Consider the following 24505-nt stretch of genomic DNA (forward strand, 5'->3'; position numbering starts at 1 on the left):
CTTTAAGGAGGGTTGCATCAGTGGCCTGAGATTTAACAAGACAAGTGTTAGCAGAGAATAGAAAATAAACATCATTGTCTTTACAAATTTGACTAACACTTAAGAGATTTTTAGTAATTGAAGGAACTAAAAGGAGATTGTGAAGAGTGAGAGGGTGATTTGGAGCAAAAGGTGAAGGAAAAGTGCTAGTGCCAGCAGAGGAGATATGCAAACCTTGACCATTTCCAATATAGATGTGATCATGACCTTCAAAAGGTGTTAACTGCTGAAGGTTACTGGCATCATTGGTAACATGAAACGAAGCGCCTGAATCAGGGTACCAGGAGGCGGAGGAAGCAGGACCAGCATGGGAAGAAGAGGCAGCATTAGTAATGAAAGCACTAGGGGAATTAGCAGGAATGGAAGTAGGTCTAGGGTTATAAGCAGGGCGCATCCAAGTGTTGGCTGGAGGATAGTAGCCATTGTGATTACCATAAGCAGGTGGATGATAGCCATAGGGAGGATGATTACCATAAGCCATAAAGGCATTGTGAGGCATACCTTGAGCGCCAACAGCACCACCAGGAGGTTGAAACTGTTGATTAAACCTATGCCAGCAATTGAAGGCAGCATGACCCCATTTGGAACAAACTTGGCACTGAATATCAGCATTACGGCCTCCACGACCTCTGCCACCTCGGCCACCACGACCACCACGAAATGAATTATAATCAGGCTCATGTGCGGGTGGAGAAGCAGGTTCTGCAGTGGAAGAACTACCAGCCTCAGTGGTGGTTTGCATAGGAGCAGCATGAGTGAGATTCAACGAGGCAGCATCTGAAACAGTTTGTTTCTTGTACTTATTCAACCGAAGCTCATGTGCAAGAAGGAGCACTTCAACTTCATCAAGATCAAGAACATCAAATCTACTTTCAATCGAGGATATAGCAGGTGAATATTCAGACGGTAAACCCTCAAGAATCACATCAATGTGATGAGGAACAGGAAGTGGATCACCAATAGAAGCTAATTCATCTACTATCTGTCGAATACTCAAGAGATAATCCGAAATCGACGAATCGGCAAGCGTTTTAGCACGCAATTCAACACGCAGGTGGCGTGCACGAGCACGAGTCTGTTTGTGAAAGTAACTGAACAGACGATCCCAAAGCTCATGAGCGTGAGCACAACCAATCATACGAGAAAGGATCTCACCTGTTAACGTCGATTGAAGCCAAGACAGGAGCATTTGATCGCGACTTCGCCACTTCGTGTACGCCGGATTCACCGTACCGTTCCGGCGAGCTTCAGCATCGACAAATTGAGGAGGAATACGAGCACAGACAACGTAATCGGTGAGATTATGAGCGTTGATGAAAGGTTCAACCTGCTGACGCCATAGATGAAAGTTTTTCTCACCAAGCTTTTCAGCGATCTTGAGAGAAAACTGAAAGGTAGAACGAGAATCAACGGAGAAATCGATCGGAGAGGACGGCGGAAGAACAGAGCTTCCAGCAGCGGAAAGAGGAGGTTGATGCGGCGGGGGATCTGGATCTGCCATGGATCGGTGCAGAGCTTAATCTGATACCATAATAGAATGTAAAGAGAGAGTTTTCATTGAACTTTCAATTCTTTTGATTATTGTTGAATCAGTTAGTTACAGAGGTGGGAACCACTTACATATATAGACTCATTGTGGTTACCTGCTATAGCCAGTTACTACTCAGCAAGGATTGACACGTGTCAGTTACAAACAGCTGGCATAACAGCTGGCATAACTAACTTCTATAGTTTGTTATGACTCTTGCTAAAGCCTAAACTATACAACTGCAAGCTAAACAAAGCTATGCTAGACTCCATCTCTAATAAGAAGGATCAAACATCTTATATATTATTCTCGAACCTCTCAACATCTTATTTCTTATCCTCGAACTTCTCACTTCACGCAAACACTGACTTCAGCGTTAGAGTGTTTGATTTACTACACTTTCTAGAACCTCTTACATTTGATTTACTACACTTTCTATAAATACCAATATGCAAAGTTCTTCCACAAACTCTTCTCGCATATTCTCGGTCTATCAAACTCCTCACTACTAACTCTTCATGCAGTGTGCAACCATCTTCTCTTTGACGCGAACCTCCCTCTCTTCCTTCAAAATTGTTTCAGAGTTATCTTTGAGAGCTATTTTTTTTGTTTCCATCAGTATTTCCTTCTAGCTCACCTTAATATGTCTCAGCTGCTGTAAATTTTATATCATCAATTTCTTCTGCTTCAGTTGCACGATTAGTTAGATACTCATTCAAATTTTGAGATAGTGATCAATGAAATATGCTTTGATGTTAAATCTCTTTCTCTCATAGTAGTAGTCATCATAAAGTGTTTAAAGCTTCGGTTGTTTTTGCTTCTCTAGCTCTTTCATCACTTTCCTCACTCGTGTCAAGCACATAAAGCATAGTGGAATCACAATCACGGCGGTGTCCTTAATTCTGGTTTTTGAGCTAGGTATGTATAATTACCTTCTTTAATTTTCTCCAGCCAAGCAAAAAGTGCCTTCCTTCTTTACTTCTTCAACCACTGCACAGCCAACAAAAATATGTTTCATGTCTTCTTCATGAGACTTAATCAAGAAACTGGTTATTTTTGTTGGTCCAAGTTACATTCCACAGTTAAATTTTACAGTTCAAGCCAGTTAAAACTTATTATAGGAAAGAGCATCTGAAAATAACCAGCCAACATACATAGAAGCTAAAAAATAAACAATTAATAATTAATATCAAACAGTAACCTAAGATCTGAACAGCATGTAACAAATTTGCCAGCAGAATAATAGAGAGCATAGGAACATTTCATTACTTTTAGCTGTTCATGTGGTTTTTATACATTACTGCTTCTTGAGCTGTTTATGTCACTTCTACATTATATTCCTAAGGTACTAAGTAAAAAGCAATTTTTCAACACATATCTGTTCTGTCAAGCCAAATAGGAACATCTAAACCTTTGAATGTGTTTGTTATTTTACTTTTTGTGCTATTGTTTGTCCTGCCACAGAAATTCAGGATAACTTAAATTCTCTTCTTGTGAGTGAAAGGACTAACAAGCCGAGTTGCCGGTGAAGCAGACTTCTGAAACTTAATTTGGTTATTACTCTTTCTAGAAATACCTATTTGCAAGCCTCTTCTCTTTGATGTGAACCTCCCTCTTTTCCTTCAACATTTAAGTTTGAGCTATTTTTGTTTCCATTAGTATTTCCTTCTCCGCCTTGATACGTCTCAGCTGCTGCAACTTTTATATCAGCAATTTCTTCTGCTTTTGTTGCATGATTAGTTAGATACTCATATTAAATCTGTTAGATACTCAGAAAGTGTTTAAAGCTTCAGTTGTTTATGTGTTAAGATTCTCTAGTGAATGAGAAAGACTAATTACTATTGATCTCCTTGAATTCTTTAGTCCATTGACAAAAACAAAAACTCCTCAGGTTAGCTGTGTCGGTGTCCGACACTCGTACAACACTACATGGCACATGGCATCAGATAACTCACCTTTTTTTTTTACTGATCAGATAACTCACTTATATAGATAGACACGTGAAATCAAAATTCTACAGAAATTAATTACACATTGAAAATATAATCGTGACTGATCTAGTAATCGTGACTGATCTCATTTGCTGGTTTGATTTGCTTGGCTTCAATGTTTTTTTTTTCTTCTTTTGTTCTTTCCATCATGGTAATACCCAAGATCACGATGCGCAATTAATTCAAAGGTATAAAAGACACGTTAATCGTAGTAACAATGGAAGCTACATGCTACTGATACATTGTGTTGCATTTTAAGTGCTAGCAGTTAAGTCTCACAAATGTTGGATTTATAAGAGAGATGACCGATTAACCTAATAGTAATACCTTAAGGTTTTGGGTGGAGATGTGGTCTCCCTCTCTTGTGGTTCTGGAGCATTAGTCCCTTATTTCTCCCAAGTTCATCCGGACTTCCCGACACATTGCCTCAACGCAAGACGTTGTAACAATAAATTAAGTCTCTTTTTTTTGTCAAAAAATAAATAAATTTAAATTTTTATCATATTTTGACCATCAAACAAGCCGAGCTCTTAGTAGGTGATTAAGGCGCCCGGAAAAGGATATCTCAATTTTTCTCTCGTAAAATTTTCTCAAGTTCTCAACCTTTAAACAATTGTTCTCCATTTTGTAAAAATTATAAAATTATCTCCTTTTATATTTCAAGGATTTAAATTTAACACATTATTTTCTAAGTGTTTTTTTCACTTCAGAGGATTCTTTTTGTGTAAAAATCCATTTATAAGAAGTATAAGGTGTACTCAATTCGGGTTTGGATTTTCTAAGCGAGTAAAGTCTAAAGTGAGAAGATCAAATGTTGTGAGTGTAACAACATCATGGTTTGTTATGATGTACCTATAATATCTAGCTTTATTTTTATTAATTAATTAACGCTTAATATCTCCCACTTTACACTCTAAAATGAAACACTTAGTTTATAGTGTCCACAAAAAAAAAAAATCACTTTAGAGGAACCGAATCCACTCAACCCTTACCATTCATAATCACCATTAGAGCACTGAAAGGCAAACTAAGAAATTATTACACTAATCTTCATTCATCATGTGGATCTCGGGTGTGCCGATCTTTTTTGCATCTCATTTGGCTTACTTGCGTTTGGCTTATGTGGACGGATAGAAATCATCGTCTGTTCAGAGGCTCAACATGCACCACCCATCATTTGTTGGACAAGATCAAGCTATTTTCATACATGTGGTTGAAGACGACGAGTGTTACTTTAGCTTCAAACTACCATAGCTGGTGGTCTAGTCCTTTGTTGTGTTTGAGCCTTGTATGATTTGTTTTTGATTTTTTTCCCCGACTCATTGTAAACCTTTGTAGTCGACCTCAGTACGTTTTGTACTGGGGAGGCTGTTTTAGTTAATATATCTCATTTTGGCTTGTTAAAAAAACAAAAAAATTTAGAAATTATTACACACATATAAGAGTATTATTATTATTATTATTATTATTATTATTATTATTATTATTATTTTGTCAAGTAACTTAGCTTGCTAGATTTTTTTGGGATCAAGTATTTATTTATTTATTGGCTACGAATTTCACCTATAAGGTGGATAAATAAGATGATCTGAGTTCAAACTTTAGTCCCTGCATATATAATGTAACGGCCCTATCATTTGAGTTAAACTCATGTGATAAGATTATTTTCTATTGAACCTATAAACTAAAACCAGGGAATTAAAACTATTTGATTCACTAATTTTGATAAATTGACTATTTCTCTTCTAAACATATGTTATTATAAAAACGCCGCTTACTCTAAGTGATAACTAACCAAATTAAGTGTTGAATATTTACACACTTTTACCTTTTACCAATGCACCAAATGAATCAAATAAATGATTCCTCCTTCAAAAGAAATTGAATCTACATTCTGATATGGTTTTTTGTGTTTTTATATTGCGGAATTTGGTGAGATATAAATTTAGGGAGAAAACTCTCCTCAAATATAGGGTTATATGAAGAATACTAAAGTTCTTATTTTATTCATTATGCTTATGGCTCTATATATAGAGCTACATAAAAACAAATCATATATTTTTTAAAACAAAACTAATCCTATAATAAATTCTAAACAAATCTTAAATATTCTAAACAGAAATATAAATCATAAACCATAATATTATTTTATTTCAAATATAAATATAAAACTATATTTAAATATAAAATCTTCCAAAAAAGATATTTAGGCATTATTCCCAACACTCCTTGAATATCTTTTTGTTGTATCCGATCTGAGATTTGCGCTGAAAAAAACCTTCCTTTTTTTTTGAACACTCATCCTCGACTGAATATCTTTGTCTTGTATCCAGCGTGAGATTCATGTTGATTTTTGTTTTTATTGTTGTTGTCTTCTTTTATTCATCTACATTCTTTACGAATGAGTATGTTTCTTGTAACAATAGGATGTTACCCATGGATGTTGTTATTTTCTACATCTTCATATGAGACTTGAGCTTTTTTCATGTATTTGTTATGGTTATGGGTTATATAATACATGAAACTATCTCGCATATAACGTATGAAAGGTATAGGTTATGGTTATGGTTTTTGGCTATGAATTGTTTTTCTCTTCTTTTTCACATCTTCATAATAAAGATGCAATCAAGGTTATGGGTTGTTGATTTCATGGTTTCTTCTTTTTCTTCGTCTTCATCATCTTCTTCCATCTTCACAGATCTGAACCTTAGCGCTCTGATACCACTGATATGGTTTTTTGTATTTTTATATTGCGGAATTTGGTGAGATATAAATTTAGGGAGAAAACTCTCCTCAAATATAGGGTTATATGAAGAATACTAAAGTTCTTATTTTATTCATTATGCTTATGACTCTATATATAGAGCTACATAAAAACAAATCATATATTTTTTAAAACAAAACTAATCCTATAATAAATTCTAAACAAATCTTAAATATTCTAAACAGAAATATAAATCATAAACCATAATATTATTTTATTTCAAATATAAATATAAAACTATATTTAAATATAAAATCTTCCAAAAAAGATATTTAGGCATTATTCCCAACACATTCAACCACTTAAAATACTCCCCACACTTGTTTCAAAAATTGACAATTGAAGTATAAATTACGAATGTCTTCCTCTTTTTAGAAACAAAAATTACAGCAAAACTCATGAGAATTAATAAATATTTTTTTCTAATTTTTTATTGTGAATTTTTTTTTCCAGTCCTATAGGCTTAGTTGTGAAGGTTATATTTGTAAAATACAATTATTATATTGATTTATTTATATAGCAGCAATTCGCAAAGGCTTTAGAATTGAGAACCCTAAACCTCCGAAAAACCCATTCTTTCCAATCACTGCACCAATGGCATCGTCACTGATTCTCTTCCGCCGCTGTATGAGACCACTCTCCGACCTCCACCATTCATTCTCAGCAACTTTCACCTCACTTTCAGTCCCAATCACCCACTCGATTTCATCATCACCTTCACGCGTTGAATCGCCCAATTTCACCGTTCAATCCCGTTCATTCAGGTCGACATCGATTTCTCTTCTGTCTTCTCGTTATGAAGATAGAAACATCACCGTCGATAATATTGGTTCTGATACGATCCTCTTCGAGGGTTGCGATTACAATCACTGGCTCTTCGTCATGGATTTTGGCAGAGATAACAAGCCTCCACCTGAAGAAATGATTCGTGTCTATGAAGAAACTTGTGCTAAGGGTCTCAATATCAGGTTCTTTTCATTAATAAAAAAAATTGGATTTTTTGATTATGAATACTGAATATTTTATGTATTAGGGTTTTGGAAATTTTAATTTTGAATGTGTGATTTTTAGTTTGGAAGAGGCAAAGAAGAAGATTTATGCTTGCAGCACAACCACTTACACTGGATTTCAAGCTGTTATGACTGAAGAAGAGTCCAAGAAATTTGAAAGTATTTGTTGTTTTTCCTACTTAGATTTCATTGACCTAATTTAGTTGAGATAATTGAAATTAATTTTGGATTTTTGTGCTTTTTATCAGATCTTCCTGAAGTTATCTTTGTGCTACCAGATTCCTACATTGATCCTGTGAACAAGCAGTATGGAGGTAAGAATTTTATTTGTTTTTCTTAACTTGCGCTGTGGTTAGTTGTTGATTGGAGATATTCGTTCGTTGCTATAGTTTATTTTCAATGTAAGCTGTTTTATTTATGATTTCTTAAATACTAAGCCACCCTTTTGATTATGAGAACAATTTTTGATGTGTGATATAGGAGATCAGTACATTGATGGAACAATCATCCCTCGACCTCCACCGGTACATTACGGGAGAAATCAACAACAAGGAGGAAGACGATACCTCAATCAGCAAAATAATCCAATGCCAAACAATCAAGGGAGTCCCTCTTGCAACAATCGGGGTCCCGTGCCAAGGGAAGGAAGAAACTACGGACCGTCACAAAATTATCCACCCCAACAGAACTCTGGCTATGGCCCACCACCGCAGAGTCCTCCACAACAGTCATCAAATATGAGGTTTGATTCAGCATCGCTGCATTATCCACCCAAACAGAGCCACAATCAAGCACCACAAGGTTATCCACCCAAACCCAACTATGGTCAACCTTCACAAAATTATTCACCCCCACAGAACATCAACCAAGCACCTCATAGTTATCCCCAACAACAAACCTATGGTCCTGCTTCACCACAGCAGAGCTTTGGGCCACCAGGACAAGGAGAAAGAACAAATTATGCGCCGCCGCAGAACTTTGGACCGCCAGGACAAGGAGAAAGAAGAAATTATGTTCCTCAGCAGAACTTTGGACCTCCAGGACAGGGAGAAAGAAATTATGTGCCACAGCAGAACTTTGGTCCGTCAAGACAAGGAGAAAGAAGAGATCCTGTGCCTAGTGAAGGTGGATGGGATTTCAAACCATCATATATGGAAGAATTTGAACAAGTTGAGAAGGAAAAATCTACTGGAGAGGTATTGTAGAATGCAGCAATATTTAAGTTTATATAAGTACGAATAACAATTTTTATTTGAAGAGAAGTAATGCTCGCCTTGTTTTAGGAATTATGCGACACTGTAAATGGCGAACTTATATTTTTGTTAATGTGCTGTTGGAAAAATTGCAATCTTTTAGTTTCAATCAATGCAAAATGTGATTTGTTTTTGTTATCATATGCAGGGAAGATATTGATAGTAGTCTAAGACTGGCTGGGGCGGCCTGTATTGAAGTTACTAAATTGCATGTCATTGCCGTTGCCGATGGAGTAAAAAATATAATCTATTTGAGTTATCATTGTATATCTGTCCATGTTTTGATTTCTTTACAAAGGTTGATGTGGTATGAAGGATTTTACTAGCTGCCGCCTGGTTTTGATAAACATGTTTGAACTGGGACATGTATGTGACAGCATGTTTATCTCTCTATCTCTCATTTTTTTATCCTTTGCAAATGACACTGTATTTGACAACAATTTTTTTGTTGTCCAAATGTTATTTTAACTTCATTCAATTTTCCCTGCATGATTCTACCATAACATGTAGAAGTTTTGTGAAACAAGTCCCCTGCAACCTTTGTGTAAATCAATTCCTAAAGGAAAAAAGTAGTTCATTTTAGAATAATGTAAGAATAAACTATAACTTGGTCTCTAAACTATATAAATTTGTCATATTAATCACATGCTATTAAAATGTTAGAGACTATATTAATAGATTTTCATATATTTTAGAGACTATTAGTATTAACTGATTTTATCTACTTCAATGTTTACTTATAGATTTTAATAAACTAGTTAATCCAAACTTGACTGACCCTGTGCTTGATCATAAAATAAGATCATACTATGTCCTTTTACAGAATTGAGTATTAACTGATTTTAAGCAAGAGAACCCCATATTTTGGATTGCATCAGCATCACCATACAGAATTGAGTTACACTGAGCATTTTCAGTTCCTTGTTGCTTTATAAAAAAGCATTTAAAAACATCAATTTTGGATTGAATAAATGTGAAGTTATGAACAAGTATTTTCCAAAACCTCTATTGGAAGCTGCTTCTGAAAGAAAACCGTGTTTAAAAGATGCAACTAGAGAAACGTGGTGTTATGTTGTAATTATTAGTAACAGTAGTAAGTAATCACATATGGAAGGCATTTTGTGACAACTTACAAGTGTTGATTTTCCATCCATACACTCATCTAATAAGAATTTATCCTTTTGTGAAGTCGCATAAGTCGATTTTATAACTGCACTTTAAAAATAAAGCTTAATGGGTACATAGTTATTGTAAACCATTTTACAAACATCAAATAAGATACCACATTTCTTCCATGTGACATTTGTTTCAAATTAACCATATAAAAAGTGACATAATTTTGTAACCAAAAAAAAAGTGACATAATTTAGCAAAGTTGTGGACCCTTTATCGGATATTAGTGTAAAAAACTTACATCAACGATGCATACCCTTTAATTCCTTAAAAATAATTCACATCTGTATAGTATAGGATGTAGAGAGACTTTAAGCAAAATTTGAATAAAATAGATAGGATGGAATGATGTTTAAAATGGAACAACAACAAAAATGTGAGAAAAACAAATCTAGAGAGAGATAAAGAGAAAGGTAGAGAAATAAAAGTTAAAATATCTTCCTTCCATACAATATTTTCTTCTTATTCTTTTTAAACAAATCATACAATATTTTCTTAAATCATAAAATACAACCCCTTGTTATTTCTCGTCACTTTTCTTTCTTAATTCGTGTGGCAACATGTTTCTAAGACTATATGTATGATATTTGTGAGAGGACAACAACAACAAAGACCGCATAGCGCAGTGGATTAGCGCGTCTGACTTCGGATCAGAAGGTCGTGGGTTCGACTCCCACTGTGGTCGTTCATCTTTTTCAATTTTTTGGAGCCTCTTCCTCTGTTATTATGCATGCTCAACTTGTTTATTAGAGTTCAGTTCTCTCATTTTGTTTGTTTTGAGACATAGAAATGTGCGTTTAGGCTTTTACTGTTTGTGAGTTTGAATGCTGGTTAAAATGATTGTCCTTATTGTGTATTAAAATGATCTAATTAATGGTATTGGACTTCAAAAATGCTTGTCACTTTGTATTCTATAGCAACATTTTAATCATACTGCTGTATGAATTCTATATTGTTCTTGCTGTAATTAAATTGAACTATATATGCTTATTATTGTGTTCTAGTGTTTGTAGAACCAAAATAATGTGTGTGTTTAAGACTGAAATATATGTTTTGGAACACAAGATATGAGTCAAGGTGGAGAAAAGCCATACTCATATCAGCATAGACTCATTCTGTACTGACCCCTCAAAATCCATGGTATCCAACTATAATCATTCATTTAATCATTTCCAAATTATAAAGTGGTTAAATTTCTATCTCCGAAATGCTCCCCGATTCTAGACCAAGATTTCCCGTATTCACTTATTGTACGCATTCATGCAGTGAGTGACTGCACGACCATCTGATCGAGATCATACGTTCAATCGGCCAATGAATGTGTGCAGTTATTGACTACAAGGAATCCAATTTGCCCGATTCATACATTGTTGAATACTACAAAGATTTTTTTTTTTTTGAACTTGGTAGAAATAAAAGTTAGTGAGCCATTACTCAATTGACACACAAGTTAATCATCTCATGAGTTTTTTTTTTTGTTTTTGTTGTTGGCGAAATCATCTGAGGAGTGAAATCATCTCATGAGTTGACGAGTTGGATTTAAGTAAAACATATATATGAGTTGACACAAGACTAATTTATTTATGCACATTACACATTACACAAAATCCTTCTACGAATATCTAACTATCTATCTATCTATACTACTTTATGCAATGATATTCTACTAAGATTGTAGAAAATTCACACAACATGAAATACTATTAAACTATCATCCTTTCACTCAAATTATAAGAACAATATTGTTAATAGTAACATCAAGAACAAACACAAGAGATGGCTTTTGGTAGCAATATGAGATGAATTGGGAAGCCTTGGATAATGGTCAGGAGATGGCATAACACATTCATCTCCATTAAACGAAATTTTTCTCGGAAAAGTCCATCCTTCTTTAAAGGTGAACTCTCCTTGATCTTTGTTTAGTAACAACTCTGTTTGCACATTCCCATCCTCACCATGTGCTAGCAGCAAGTCATTGTAGTATTTTAGGCCCCAAAATATCCCTGTATCATCTGAAATTTATGCATTGCAAACAAAAGAATGTTATAATTTTCAAAACAGTAATCATTCTTGACAATCATATACTCAAAACATTAGTCCATCATCAAATAATGTTTAAATGGCATTAATGCAGTGACTTACTGAAATTTCCATAAGTTGGCAAAGGTTGGTAGTTGAAACTAAAAACTTGTGTTAAATTTCGCAAATTGGGATGTAAAACAACCAAATTCCATTGAGAATAGTTTTTTATGATGTTTAGATTTGTGATTGTGATCTTGACCCTCCAATACTCTCTATAACTTTGTTTTACATGCCAATGAACGCGTATAGGACACATGTGATGTGAACACCTCACAACTGGTTCTGCATCATTTGCTTGTGGAAGTTTCAACACTGAAGTCTTATAAGAACTGAAAAGTTTTCAAGAACAATGTAATTTAATAAGAAGAATTTCATTTAGAAAGAAAAACAAAAAGTTTAATAAGAAAAACAAACAAGTTATACTCTATGCAATCTGCTCTTGGTTGTCCTTGGCAATTACAGCTGCATAAAGGGCAAGGAACAATGTCGCTATGGTAGAATGCAGAGAAGGAGACACAACATTTTGGGGTATATGATGTTAAAAACGGTGAGTAAGTACATGTCACGTTCCAAGTTTCTGCAATAAGTCCACAAAATGTGATAATAAAACATCATGTTTCAATAAAAAGGATGACATCTAGTGATTCTGAGCATTCAGGCCACGATAGCGGAAACCTGATAACAGGTGGTCCAACGGATCGTGGAGAGACTCTAATAACATCTTAGAATTGGGTATACAGGTGGCCTTATTCATCCTTACAAAACCGGCTTGTAAGGTGAGATTAACCCTCAGTTATAAATACACATTAAGGCCATCTTGCAACCGACCGATGTGAGACTTCTTAACATTCACATAGCACTACTCAGATGTAAAAGCAAGAGCACAACTCACCTAGGACTTGCAGCCACCTATGTCCATTTTTGGTAAATTTGGTTGGTGGAACTTCAAATGGTTTGGCACAGCTATAACCAGGAAGACCTAGTGTAAAATTCTCTGGCATACTAAAATTACTACCTGAAATTGAGGTTGATGATTTCATATAATTCATCTGAAAGGATGCAACATGTTTGGTAACATCTTGTGTCAATGATGTTAAGACCCCTCCTTTACAACAATTGGCAGATTGCATGTTGTATGGTGCACCAGGCATGAGATCAATAATAACTGGCTCTTTCTTACAACAATGAGGTTTATCTTGTCCTCTAAATAATGTGCAATTTCCTTGTTCCATTGCCTCTGCTCCAAACATTGCCAAAATCACTTCATGACCTCTCCATGTCCAACCCAATTTCCAACCAGGTTCTTCCACGTGGCGAAATAGTTGGAAATTGTGTATTGATACCTTCACCTTCAAATAATTAATAAAATTAAGGGGGGTGTATTGGATTAGGATTTTGACGGACAATTTTAACAAAAAAAATCTTGAAGATTTTAAAAGATTTTATAGGATTGTATAAACTTTTAAGACTTTTTAAAAGACTTTTTTACAATCAAGATTTTCCAATTTGGATTTTAAAAGACTTTAATGGATTTTATAATACAGATTTTTAAGATTTCAACTGACTTTATGAATTTTTAATATTGAAAAAAACTTTCCATTCTTGGTGAAAAAGAAAAAGAAGGGAATGAAAAAAAAAAAATTAACGTGAAAAAAACCAGTTGAATGATAATTAACGTGAAAAAAACAAGTACATCCCTTCCTTTGATTTGGAGATACAGGGAAAAAAAAATTATGAATGGATCATAGATTCATAATATATAAGAAAAAAAGAAAGAAAGAAAGAAAAAAACAACAATAAATTGAAAAAATTAAAATCGATCATAGATTCATAATGTATAAGAAAGAAAACAACAAAGAATTGAAAAAATTAAAATCGATGGGCAATAATATATATAAACAATATTGAGTACACTTGTATGCATGTCCATTGTCATTCAAAAGAAATCACCATGAAGAAATTTGAAAGAGATTGAACGGGAGTTGATGGTGAAAAGAAAATCAGAATATTGATAATGTTCTATTCTGTAGATAGGAAAAAAAAAAGTCTTGAAATATTATAAAAAGTCTCATGGGTTTGGGTGAGATTGTTGGAGGAGTGTTTTGTGTGTATTTTCAACTAAAAAGTCCATCAAAATCCATTGCAAAGAAGAATCCATCAAAATCCATAGACTTTTGAATACCAATAGACATTTTAAAAGTGGTAAGAAATCTCAATTGAATACCAACATATTTTGTTGCCCTGAAAAAAAAATCTTAATTGTCTTAATTGAATACCACAAGATTTATTTAACTTTTCTAAAAGTCTTGATTGAATACCACAAGATTTTTTTATCATAAAAAAGTCTTTTAAAATCCTATGAAATCATAATCCAATACAACCCCCTAAGGTTGTTACCTCATAACTAAACAAATACTAAAAATTATGTATCACCAGACAAGGTTTGACTCCTTGAAAGTGAGTATGTGCACCCCACGTATTATATTGTCAAGATAATTAATATTGTCACAAAATACATACATATTGTAAAAGCTACCATTATTTATTTTTTACAATCTCCTTGTTTAAGTTGTTAAGGATCTTTGAAACTTTATTCAACTAAATTTGGTAAGAATCAAACAAGAAAATGTAGCAAATGAAATTGAAAATGCTTACATCGATAGTGTCTTCGTTATCGGACAAGAAATCCCATGTGATGGTGATGTTACCAAAAGGATCCAACGGATCATATCCATCTGCATTCAATAGTACTCAAAATTTATAAGAACAATAATTTTTCTTGTTATTTAATTTAATTTACATAAAAACAAGTATCTCCTAAACAAATAAAATAATAATGGTGTAAGGATAATTAAGTATAGAAATGCTTACAAGAGGGTGTTATGGAGACAATGATGAAGAAGACTATGAAAATCAAAATGTTACCCATTGATTTTGTGTACATTGGAAAACAAATTGTGTGTACTTGTTCAGTGTTAAGTGTGTGTTTACAGTGTTGCATTACATAAGGAGATTCTGTAACAACCTAAAAGGTACAATGCCATTTGTAGCAACCAGAATGAAAGTTAGTTCATTTTCTACAACCAATCCAGCACAATAAATTTTAAAAAAAAAAAAATTGAGGAATTAAGGCTACCTTTAATGCATGTATATTGGATCTTTTTTCCTTTTTGACTAAATATATTGGATCTTGGGAAATGTCTAACTAACAAGATCTTGTGAGTACTATTTTTTTATTGGAATATGTTAAAAATTAAACATTTTAATTTCCAATGCATTTGACTTTACATAATTTCATAAACTTTTTTATAAAAAGTTACCATACTATTTAAAGTTCTTATAAATGGTATACTCGTTAGCATTTTTCATATTTATATTTTAAAAGATTTCACAATTATAAATGAAAAGTAAATACATTATTGGGTTAGCATAAAGGAGGAATAAAACTGTTAGTGTGTAAATGACTATTTTAATTATTAGTATTGGTTTCAAAATGTGGATGGAAAATTTGACAATGCATAATCCTTTTAATTGTATTATCCTTATATTAGTATTCGAATGAATGAAACTTATTTCACTGTAGAAAAAAAAAAAAAAAAAAAAAAACTCATGTACTGCCACCATGTCGCAAAATCCATCTATTATTTAGTTGCCCTATCCATCTATTATATATTATTGTAGAATCAGAATGCATATATGAATTAAAAAAACTATTGCACGGTGTTATCCCTTGTTTTATCTTATGATGATGATGATGATCTACCAGACATGCCATGACCTAAAACTAGTGGTCATTTTCTGTTCATCTTTTTGCTTTAAAAAAAACTGATTTAGCCCAAAACTATATAATTATGAGTTCAATTCTCATTGTCAACATTGTAAACTAAAAAATAAGTCACAAGTAATCAAGAAATCATTAGCGCCAACCTAAGGTTAAGACGACTTAAGTAAGGACTTTAGGTCCCTAAAAAAGGAAGAAAAAAAATTCACTAAAAGAAATATCTCTCACAAGTCATAAGTTAATTAGTCCATAGTAGAAAAAATGTCTCGAGAAAAAATATAAATGCCTCTAAAAAAAATAAAAATAATAAAAAATGATTGAAATGATATTTTTAAAAAATCATATAACTTTTTATTGTAAATAAAGATTTAAATACATTTTTATATAGAAACGTTTACCCATAAATCAATATCATTTTAAAGAATTTCTATGATTGAAATATTTGGTATGTAAAATGGGCCGTGATAATCTCTTAATAACCGGCCTGGTAACAAAAATGGCCCTATGTGGATCCAATTAGGTTTTAGAGCTACTTATATAAACTGGAATTAGGGTTTTGCATTTGCAGAACGGTAGAGCAAACTGCGGCAACAATGGGGAAATTCTTGAAACCTAACAAGGCAGTGATTGTCCTTCAAGGCCGTTATGCCGGCAAAAAGGCGGTGATCGTTCGTACCTTCGATGACGGTACCCGTGAGAGGCCATACGGACACTGTCTTGTCGCCGGAATCAAGAAGTACCCTAGCAAGGTGATCAAGAAAGACTCTGCAAAGAAGACAGCGAAGAAATCTAGGGTTAAAGCATTCGTGAAGCTCGTGAACTATCAGCATTTGATGCCAACTCGTTACACTCTGGATGTGGATCTGAAGGATACTGTTGTTCCTGATGTTCTTCAAGCGAAGGACAAGAAGGTTACAGCTCTCAAGGAGACTAAGAAGCGTCTTGAGGAGAGGTTCAAGACTGGCAAGAACAGGTGGTTTTTCACCAAGCTTCGATTCTGAATCAATGATTTGTTTTTTTTTTTGTTAAGTTTTATTTCCAGTGATACATTTTGTTTAGTTTTATATGAATCATGAATGAACTTGTGGTTGTTAGTTTTGTATCAGTAAGAGATTTATGATCGATCTATATTATCAGTTTTGAGATATTTGCGCTTATTGAATCTTATTATTTTGCTGGAAATTGAATTGGATTTGAAGTGATTATATGCATCTTTAATAAATCTTTTTGTCTGCTCCCAGTAGTGCTGATTGTGGTGGGTGTTTAGAAAACATTTTCTCTGTAAATTTCGATAATGTTGCCGTCAAAGCTTAATTTTTTGCAACTATTACATTAGTAATATTTTGAATTTACAACATGAAAAACTCTGAGAATTTGTTTAGATTTGGGGATGGAATAACTAATGAAATCAACATGCAATTTGATAGTTAGGTTTATTTGTAAGTTATAATCTTCACAGCTGATGAATATGGAAGGTTAAATGAGGAAAAAATGATGCAATTTGTGATGAGGAATTGTGTGGTTTATCTTTTTTGATGTGTGCCACTCTTTATCACAATTCCTGTGTTTTATACCACCAGTGTTTGTAATACTTTGTTAGCCTAATGTGTTGCCACAATGTTGTTGATCAAAATTAATCAACATAATTTATTCATATATCCATATGTATATTGTAGAATTTTGCTTTGGCAAGAATATGCAATTGTGATTGAGTATAAGTTTGTCTAGTGTAATCACGTCATAATTTAGTAAAAATTACATTTTTGAAAGTTTAATAGAAAGGATTCTGCTAAAATACAGAATTAGCTATTCAGCGATGGTATAACTGTCGTATTTTTTTCCGTCTTCCAAATGGTACTTGTTGAGGTGAATATCATAAAAAAGAAATACTTGAGTTTTAATTTTTTTTTTCCTCTGAAATTGTCGTCGAAATAAAAGTTTTGACTTGGAGATGGAGCGGGTTGAGGGTTTCACCTATGCATTGAAAGTTTCGCTCTGCTGCTGTCTGCGCTTTAGTTGCTATAGGCTGGATGGTTTTGGCTGTGCTGTAATTTTGCTGCTCTTGTGCTCTGCTTGAGTAGCTTTCATTTTGGTTTCCTTTTGTTTAGTATGGTGCCTCTGTAGGCAAACTATGTTTCTTGTTTTCCAAGCAGGCATGCCTTATGCAAATTGTGTCTAAATAACAACCAAATTATCAGTCAAGCTCAGTCTCAATAAGAACCGCGAGTAACAAAAACCAACATTGTCGTATCCGTAATTTATTAACTTCTACACATCATATTAACATTGTAATTCTTTATTCCCTGTCCAAAAACAAAACTGCAATTACTTATTCTATTATTCAGAGAGGTCATATAACATGAGATAGGCCACTTCAGTAGGACAAGAAATCCAACATCCATAATACCAGATAATAAAAAGAAATCCAAGAGGTATATTTACCACACCAAATATACTTTAACATCACCTCTCTTCCCCTCTGGTCATAAACACCATACATCTCTCTTCCTTCCTGCTCTTTGTTTGTCTCTAGATATGTATTTTGTTTGAGAACCCAACATTTGGAATTTTTCTTTTTATGTTTCTTTGAGAGAAAAAAAACCCTCTAAAAGTCATGCGAAATTTCACCCAGAAGATTGTAATCAACAGGTCTTGTTTACACTTGAGAACAAAAAGAGCTGCAACAATCGTGTTTACAAGAGCCATTGCAAAACCAAAAACATCATTAGACCCAAAATCGATGTCACAACACAATAATCAAAATGAAAAAACATCTATATTAAATGACATTACTAAAATTCAAAAATTGATGGCAAATGATTAATGAAATAAGAAACCTTTTGGCCTCAATCTCATTGAAATAGTTAGATTCGTGAAGAAGAAAATTGCTCAGATTGCAAAGAAACAATTAGAGAGTAGAACACAAAGTGAGAGTGAGCAAGAGAGGAGAAATACTGTACTATTCTTTGATTATTTTTGTGTTTAGATTTAACCAATCGAGATAACAAGAGTATAACAAGAATCTTTTTTTGCCTTGCCCACAATTGTACCCACTTGATTACAATTGCTAAAAATGAGATGGTGCAGTTTTATCAAATTTTGTTACTATAGTAAAAATAGCACAAGAGGTACCATATTGGAACTGCTACACTCATAGGGATCTGGATCCACATTGTGTTCTATTACAAGATTGTGACTAACCACATTCGCACATAACTCGCTGTTCCATCAAGATTGGACAATTCAGACTTTATATTCCGTATTTTAGATTTAAATAAATTCAAAATCTGCTTTAAAATTATAACCTTCCTAGGATAGTTCATGTTTGGCCGTACAAAATTGCATCACTCGGAGAATATTCACACAAATATTAGTTCACATTTTATTATTATTAATATAAATTCATCCTACCTACCTTATTATTCATTCCTCCGCTAACCAATGTACTATGTCAAGAAAAAATGAAAATGCATTTCTTGAAGCAAATAGAAAGAGAGAGAAAAATCTAATATTGTAGGAGTGTAACAATGAAGTGAATTCATAGAAGCCACAAGTAAATATCAGTCTTCATCTTCTGTTTCCTCATCATCATCTTCGTTGTTTGCAGCATATCTCCAACCATCTTCAACATTGTCACGATCCTCCTCGGTTTCTTCGCTGTCTTCATCATAAGTTTCATCTTTCACTGGCCAAGGTTTTTTAACCATATTAAAAGTGGCAGTAGGAGTTTGAGTGGACCCTTTTCGTTGCGCAACTTTGGAAGGAGGCATTTTCAAGTTTGGCTTGGGCCTACTTTGCTTCTGACTTTTACCGTTGGAACGTTTCCCACCATAAGCATCATGATCACTTGCTTCATCCATTTCATTTTCAGCAGTATTAGCCAGAGCAAGCATTGCATTTTCATCATTTATGTGGCCAGGATGCTCCCTCTTCAAATGCAGTTTAAGCTTATACTCATGAATGTATGCTTTTTCACACCCTTCATAAGGACATGCATATGGGCGATCAGAGGATGCTGAACCGTATGTTGCCCCAGAAGGTTTAGCAGTTTTTGTTTGTTTTTCTGAAGGAGGAGTGGTATACTTTGGCGTCACATCCATTGTTGGTGTACTCTGCAATGAGGTTGAAACTGTCAATAAAAAATTGTTTGGGTGATACTTAACATTATCCATGCACATTAGCTACAACCAAACGTGCAGTCAGCCAAGGTTTAAATTGTAAACATATTATATAGACAACGAATATATTCCAAACCTTGTAAAATAATACTAAAATTAAAACATGTATATATTTACACACACCAAATGAAAGCACGGAAAAACCAAGAGCACGTATTAAAACCATACTTCATAAGACAGGATGCATTATCTTATTGTGCACATTGAGCATATAAATGTATCACGCTTTCAAAAACGGGAAATATTAACCAACCTTTTCATGATGAGAAGCAATATGATTCTTTAGCTTGTATTCATGAGCGTATCTTTTCCCACAATCCGGGTACGGGCAAATATGATAGTTCTCTTGTGAATGTGTCTTCATGTGAGACCTCAGGTTAAAATCCAAGGAGAAGGCCTGCATATTGGCACAAACAAATCTTAGAAATCACCAATGATTAATATAATTAAAATTTGTTCATAAAAAATATAATTAAAAATGAATCCAGACAATATGATACTAAAGTTGTCTTTTCTGAATGCAAAGTGTTGACTTGTTTAAGAAGATCCTATACTGCCACAAAGAAGGTTTGAACCATTGTCTAAATCTTCGCATATATATATGGAACCATGAACTACCATGTTGACCGTGGTAACAATGATTTACAGTAAAATACAGTCATCCACCAAACAATATTTTGGGTACATTGATTCTAAACTAATGGTTTTGCAAATCTATTATTGATCAGCAGTCAAAGTAACCCACTGCTGAACAGTCATATTGCAGCTAAAGCTTTAGAACTCAAATATTTGATCATTCCAATGGAAGTAAAAACAGATCAGTAGGTTAGGTTCAGAGTGAATGATAACAAAAAATGAGTTATTGCTGATATTCAGGGTATGATGAATATACCAAACATGAAACTGATTCAACATACTAACATTAAAACCTTAGAGATCAATAAACAAGAACAATGGATAGATTCATCACCTTACCACAGCCTTCATGAGGACACACGAAATCCCTCTCCCCTGTATGAATTAGGAAATGTCTTTTTAACTTTGAGCTGTCAAGAAATTTCTGCAACAGAAACAAAACATTCTTAGAAATTTCTAAATAGACCTGACACTAGGCAAACAGAAGAGCTGTACATTGAGACATAGCGTTAGACAGAAAAAACTTTTTATGAAACTAAATGGAAAAATTGATAAGGATCTATCTTGAGCAATTGTGGGTTACCACCATACAACATAATATGTATACATGTGTGTGTTACTAAATAGACCTGATATTACAAAAAATGGAAGCTAGGACAGGAGTAGAGGTGTGAGTAAAGACATAACATTGTGTCATTAAAAAAAAAAACATTGTGTGAATAAAAAAAATATTATGAAGCTTCAAAAAAATTGTTAAGGATTTACAGTGAACCTAGTATGTTACAACTTACAACCATACAGTTTAACATGCATATGTGCACTTTGTGAGTGCGTGAATCTGAAGAACAGATTCATTACCTTTCCACACCCCTCGTAATGGCAAACAAATTGCCTCTCTCCGTGAATGTGAGAATGCTTCCTCAAAGCACCAGCATCGATAAATGTCTTTCCGCAGCCTTCGTAGCTGCAAAGGAAAAGTACTTCAGTAGTTGGCTCGGGTTCTGGCTCAGGAGCTAAAGGTTCTTTCTCCTTCTCTTTCAAGGCCTTTATAGTGTCCTCTAAGGAAAACAAATCACAGAAAATTGTTAATGCAGAACGCGTGATAAACAAACTCAAATCAAATAAAATAGTCCCTTGGATGCAAACCAAACTTGCATAACCTTCAACTAATCACATGCTCTATAACTACGAAAAATACATGATTTGCTCCTTTTGCATCAATACAACCATTTAGAAATACATAACTTTGCAGGTGGTTATAAAAGATAACTGGAAAGCAAGTTGATAACAGAAGCATAACAAACAAATGCTAAAGATTTTAAACTACACACCAGTGAAAAAATGTAGCATTATGATCAGATTTTTTTGGGGTGTATGAGTATTTGAGATAGTTATCTAGGAGGTTACTGTTCATACGTAATATGACAGGTTGTAATAGTGCTACATGGCAATAGTAAGTTTTGTTAGAGTTTCACATCAGCACCAGAAGTCTTAACCAATTCATACGTATAGAGCTATTTCGTAGCAAATCACAAACTATGGTGAAGAGTAGCAATTCATACGTGTAGAGTTCAAATCAAATAAAAAAACTATCATTAAATTAAGGACATGATCTACATACCAAGAACGGTATGAATATTATGGTGTCTATTGTCTAATCAACAGGAGAGGTCAATCAGAAGTATTACGAATATGAACCATAAAAAATTAGCATTGTGAATTATGAATACCCTAAGGGGAAAATTTTGGGGCTCAATTTGTGGGAAACAAATTCAACTCATTCAAATCAGATAATAGAACATAATAACAGCATAAATAAAACCAGATAATTGGGTCAGTAGTGAGCAAAAAGGACAGACCTGTTACCCATCTTAAGAGCATGCACTTCCCACCAGTAGCCACAACATCTTGGGGAACCCTGATAGTAACATCATTTCTCTGATTATTAACATATTGAATTCAAAACTTTAATAAGAAAAATCTCAATTTTGCTTATTTCTTATTCAATTCTTTGATGTTATCTTTCAGTGTATAAATCCAATAAATACCAATTCTTTCTATACCATACCACGAACACACTACTATGAGATCAAGCACAAATTGAGCAAAAAAAAAATCAAAATTGAGGATAAAATAGTTGATGAAGAAAAGAGGGGAAGTACCATTGTTTGACCCATTTAATTGCAGGAGCCTTGGACTTGAGAAAGGGGCGCCTCTCGAAGAGAGTGTGATTGAAGTGAGTTTCCATTTAGTTATTCTCTCACAATTTGTTTCTCTGAGATCGATTGAAGAATTTTAGGGTTAGGGTTTGAAAGGGGATACGGAAAGAGAAAAATTACGAGGAAGTATTTTGTTTGTTGATGAAGCTTTGTTCCATCCCATGTTCATGTCGAATTCCTGCTTTTCGCAAAAAGAAGATTCAACCGGTCTAGACCCGGTTCGGTTTACAAAATTCTCAACCGCTATTGGAGACTGCACTTTCAAAATATAGGCCCGTTTACACTAAGGTGGCTGTAATTAATTAATTACTATTACCACGTTATTTATTTTAGGGTAAAATATGTTTTCATTATTCTTTTCAATAAAAAAAAGAAATAGTCATTTTAGTCTCTTAATGTGTAACTCGCTGTTATTATGGTCCTTCATTGAAGAAAAACACACAAAATAGTCCTTGACTCTGTAATCCGTTAGTCATTTTGGTCTCTGACGTTAAATTTGACAGTTAACTTTATAAAAAGATGATGTGGCCTTTTTTTGGAGATACATGGCACGTTGAGTAGGCGTTAATCGGACAAGTTGCCTGATGACATGGCCAGGGACCAAAATGACAGTATTTTTTTTTTTCCATTTCTCCATCTTCATTTTCTTCCTCTCATACTTCTTCATACATTCATATAAAATCCAGAAATTGTAGAACTCAAAAATCGTGGTAAGGATGAAGATCTTAAGATTGTGGAAATGAAACTCTTGAAAATAGGATGAACACTTTTCAATTCCATGAAGCATGTAACTTTATTGTTGTTGTTGTTGAAGATGCTGGCAAATCTGAAGGTGGACAGACATAGGATAGGTGATTTTGATATTGCTCTTATTTGTTTATGGTTGTTTTCTCTTTAACTATATTCTATATATTTATTCAAACTTGTTTTCTCCTTAACTATGTTTTTAAACCAGCGCTTGAACCATAGCTTCTAGCTCTTAAATCTTATATCAACCAATTGAAATGCATATTTTATGTTCTTAAATCTTATATCAACCATTGTAATCATAACAATCATGAAGAAGAATGAGAGAAAGAAGATAATGAAATGGAAAGAAAGAAGAAAAAAAAGTCTCGTCATTTTGGTCCATCGTCATGTCATCAAGCCATTTGTCTAATTAATGCCTACTCAGCGTGCCACGTGTCTCCAAAAAAGACCACGTCAGTTTTTTTGTATTGCATAATCGGAGACTATTTTGTATTTTTTCTTCAATCAGGGATCAAAATGACAACGAGTTGCACATTGAGGAAACACGACACCGTTCAGTGTTGACTCACTCTCTACTCTCAGGTTCTGTTCCATCTCTGGCCGCCGCCACCGCCACTACCACCATTGATCTTTGGACCGCCGTCATATATTGTTCCACCCAGATTCCTTGCCGCACCAGAACCGGATTCCCTTCCCTCAAACCGTCGTGATTTTGGCTCATCTTCTGCTGTTGCTGCTCCTTTGATAATACCCTCAGATTCAGAACGGGAGTTCTTTTTCTTCTGTTGTTATTGCCTTTGATTTAAAGGAAATGAGAATGTGATATAGTTGGATTGGAAGTTTAACGAGAAAGGACAACTGCTAGAGAACTGTTTTTTAGAACCATCATGCTATATGAAGCACAAAGCATAATAATTATTCAGAAACTTGGATCTATATTAAAACCTTTGTATTTTTATCTAAGCTGTTATTATTAGTTAGAGAACAGTTAGATTAGTTATGCTAACTAGCTGTATTGTTAACCATAGTTAGGATTCTGATGAATTACCCTCAACAAAAGAGGCTTCACAGAATGGTTGCGACACACGGAAAAATTCTTGT

The 24505-nt window shown here is 33.9% G+C and overlaps 4 protein-coding genes and 1 non-coding gene across 5 annotated transcripts; 3 read left to right on the plus strand and 2 right to left on the minus strand.

Moving 5' to 3' along the window:
• Positions 1 to 6832: 6832 nt before the first annotated feature.
• LOC123910734 (multiple organellar RNA editing factor 1, mitochondrial-like) lies at positions 6833 to 9074 on the plus strand. The gene is made up of 5 exons (XM_045961936.1): positions 6833 to 7290; positions 7394 to 7491; positions 7581 to 7646; positions 7813 to 8528; positions 8734 to 9074. The coding sequence occupies exons 1-5, from the start codon at positions 6917 to 6919 to the stop codon at positions 8743 to 8745; spliced, it is 1266 nt and encodes a 421-aa protein (XP_045817892.1). The 5' UTR covers positions 6833 to 6916; the 3' UTR covers positions 8746 to 9074.
• A 1295-nt stretch (positions 9075 to 10369) lies between these two features.
• On the plus strand, positions 10370 to 10443 carry TRNAR-UCG. Its single transcript has one exon. It is a non-coding gene; the product is annotated as a tRNA-Arg (tRNA).
• A 925-nt stretch (positions 10444 to 11368) lies between these two features.
• LOC123910735 (COBRA-like protein 7) lies at positions 11369 to 13175 on the minus strand. Its single transcript, XM_045961937.1, has 4 exons — positions 12856 to 13175; positions 12264 to 12417; positions 11901 to 12169; positions 11369 to 11770 (listed from the first exon to the last, which is right to left on the minus strand). Exons 1-4 carry the CDS (start codon positions 13088 to 13090, stop codon positions 11487 to 11489), a joined length of 942 nt encoding a protein of 313 aa, XP_045817893.1. The 5' UTR covers positions 13091 to 13175; the 3' UTR covers positions 11369 to 11486.
• Positions 13176 to 16162: 2987 nt separating this feature from the next.
• Positions 16163 to 16766, plus strand: LOC123910736 (60S ribosomal protein L27). The gene has a single exon (XM_045961938.1). It carries the CDS (start codon positions 16215 to 16217, stop codon positions 16620 to 16622), a length of 408 nt encoding a protein of 135 aa, XP_045817894.1. The 5' UTR covers positions 16163 to 16214; the 3' UTR covers positions 16623 to 16766.
• Positions 16767 to 18979: 2213 nt separating this feature from the next.
• Positions 18980 to 22887, minus strand: LOC123910737 (zinc finger transcription factor YY1-like). Its single transcript, XM_045961939.1, has 6 exons — positions 22598 to 22887; positions 22295 to 22353; positions 21294 to 21493; positions 20770 to 20859; positions 20053 to 20196; positions 18980 to 19733 (listed from the first exon to the last, which is right to left on the minus strand). The coding sequence occupies exons 1-6, from the start codon at positions 22681 to 22683 to the stop codon at positions 19182 to 19184; spliced, it is 1131 nt and encodes a 376-aa protein (XP_045817895.1). The 5' UTR covers positions 22684 to 22887; the 3' UTR covers positions 18980 to 19181.
• Positions 22888 to 24505: the final 1618 nt, after the last annotated feature.

This window comes from Trifolium pratense, linkage group LG2 (genome assembly GCF_020283565.1).
Source record: "Trifolium pratense cultivar HEN17-A07 linkage group LG2, ARS_RC_1.1, whole genome shotgun sequence".
In the NCBI taxonomy this organism is placed as follows: Eukaryota; Viridiplantae; Streptophyta; class Magnoliopsida; order Fabales; family Fabaceae; genus Trifolium; species Trifolium pratense.

Coding starts and splice junctions, on each gene's coding strand:
- LOC123910735 (XM_045961937.1), bottom strand. CDS start 13,090: ATGTTTGGAGCAGAGGCAATGGAACAAGGAAATTGCACATTATTTAGA. Junction 12,418..12,855: donor ATCATCAACCTCAATTTCAG/GTAGTAATTTTA, acceptor GACTTATTGCAG/AAACTTGGAACGTGACATGT. Junction 12,170..12,263: donor CCAAGAGCAGATTGCATAGA/GTATAACTTGTT, acceptor AAAACTTTTCAG/TTCTTATAAGACTTCAGTGT.
- LOC123910737 (XM_045961939.1), bottom strand. CDS start 22,683: ATGGAAACTCACTTCAATCACACTCTCTTCGAGAGGCGCCCCTTTCTC. Junction 21,494..22,294: donor GCTCTTAAGATGGGTAACAG/GTCTGTCCTTTT, acceptor TGTTTTCCTTAG/AGGACACTATAAAGGCCTTG. Junction 19,734..20,052: donor TTGCTTCTCATCATGAAAAG/GTTGGTTAATAT, acceptor ACCTCATTGCAG/AGTACACCAACAATGGATGT.
- LOC123910736 (XM_045961938.1), top strand. CDS start 16,215: ATGGGGAAATTCTTGAAACCTAACAAGGCAGTGATTGTCCTTCAAGGC.
- LOC123910734 (XM_045961936.1), top strand. CDS start 6,917: ATGGCATCGTCACTGATTCTCTTCCGCCGCTGTATGAGACCACTCTCC. Junction 7,291..7,393: donor GCTAAGGGTCTCAATATCAG/GTTCTTTTCATT, acceptor TGTGATTTTTAG/TTTGGAAGAGGCAAAGAAGA. Junction 7,492..7,580: donor AGAGTCCAAGAAATTTGAAA/GTATTTGTTGTT, acceptor GCTTTTTATCAG/ATCTTCCTGAAGTTATCTTT.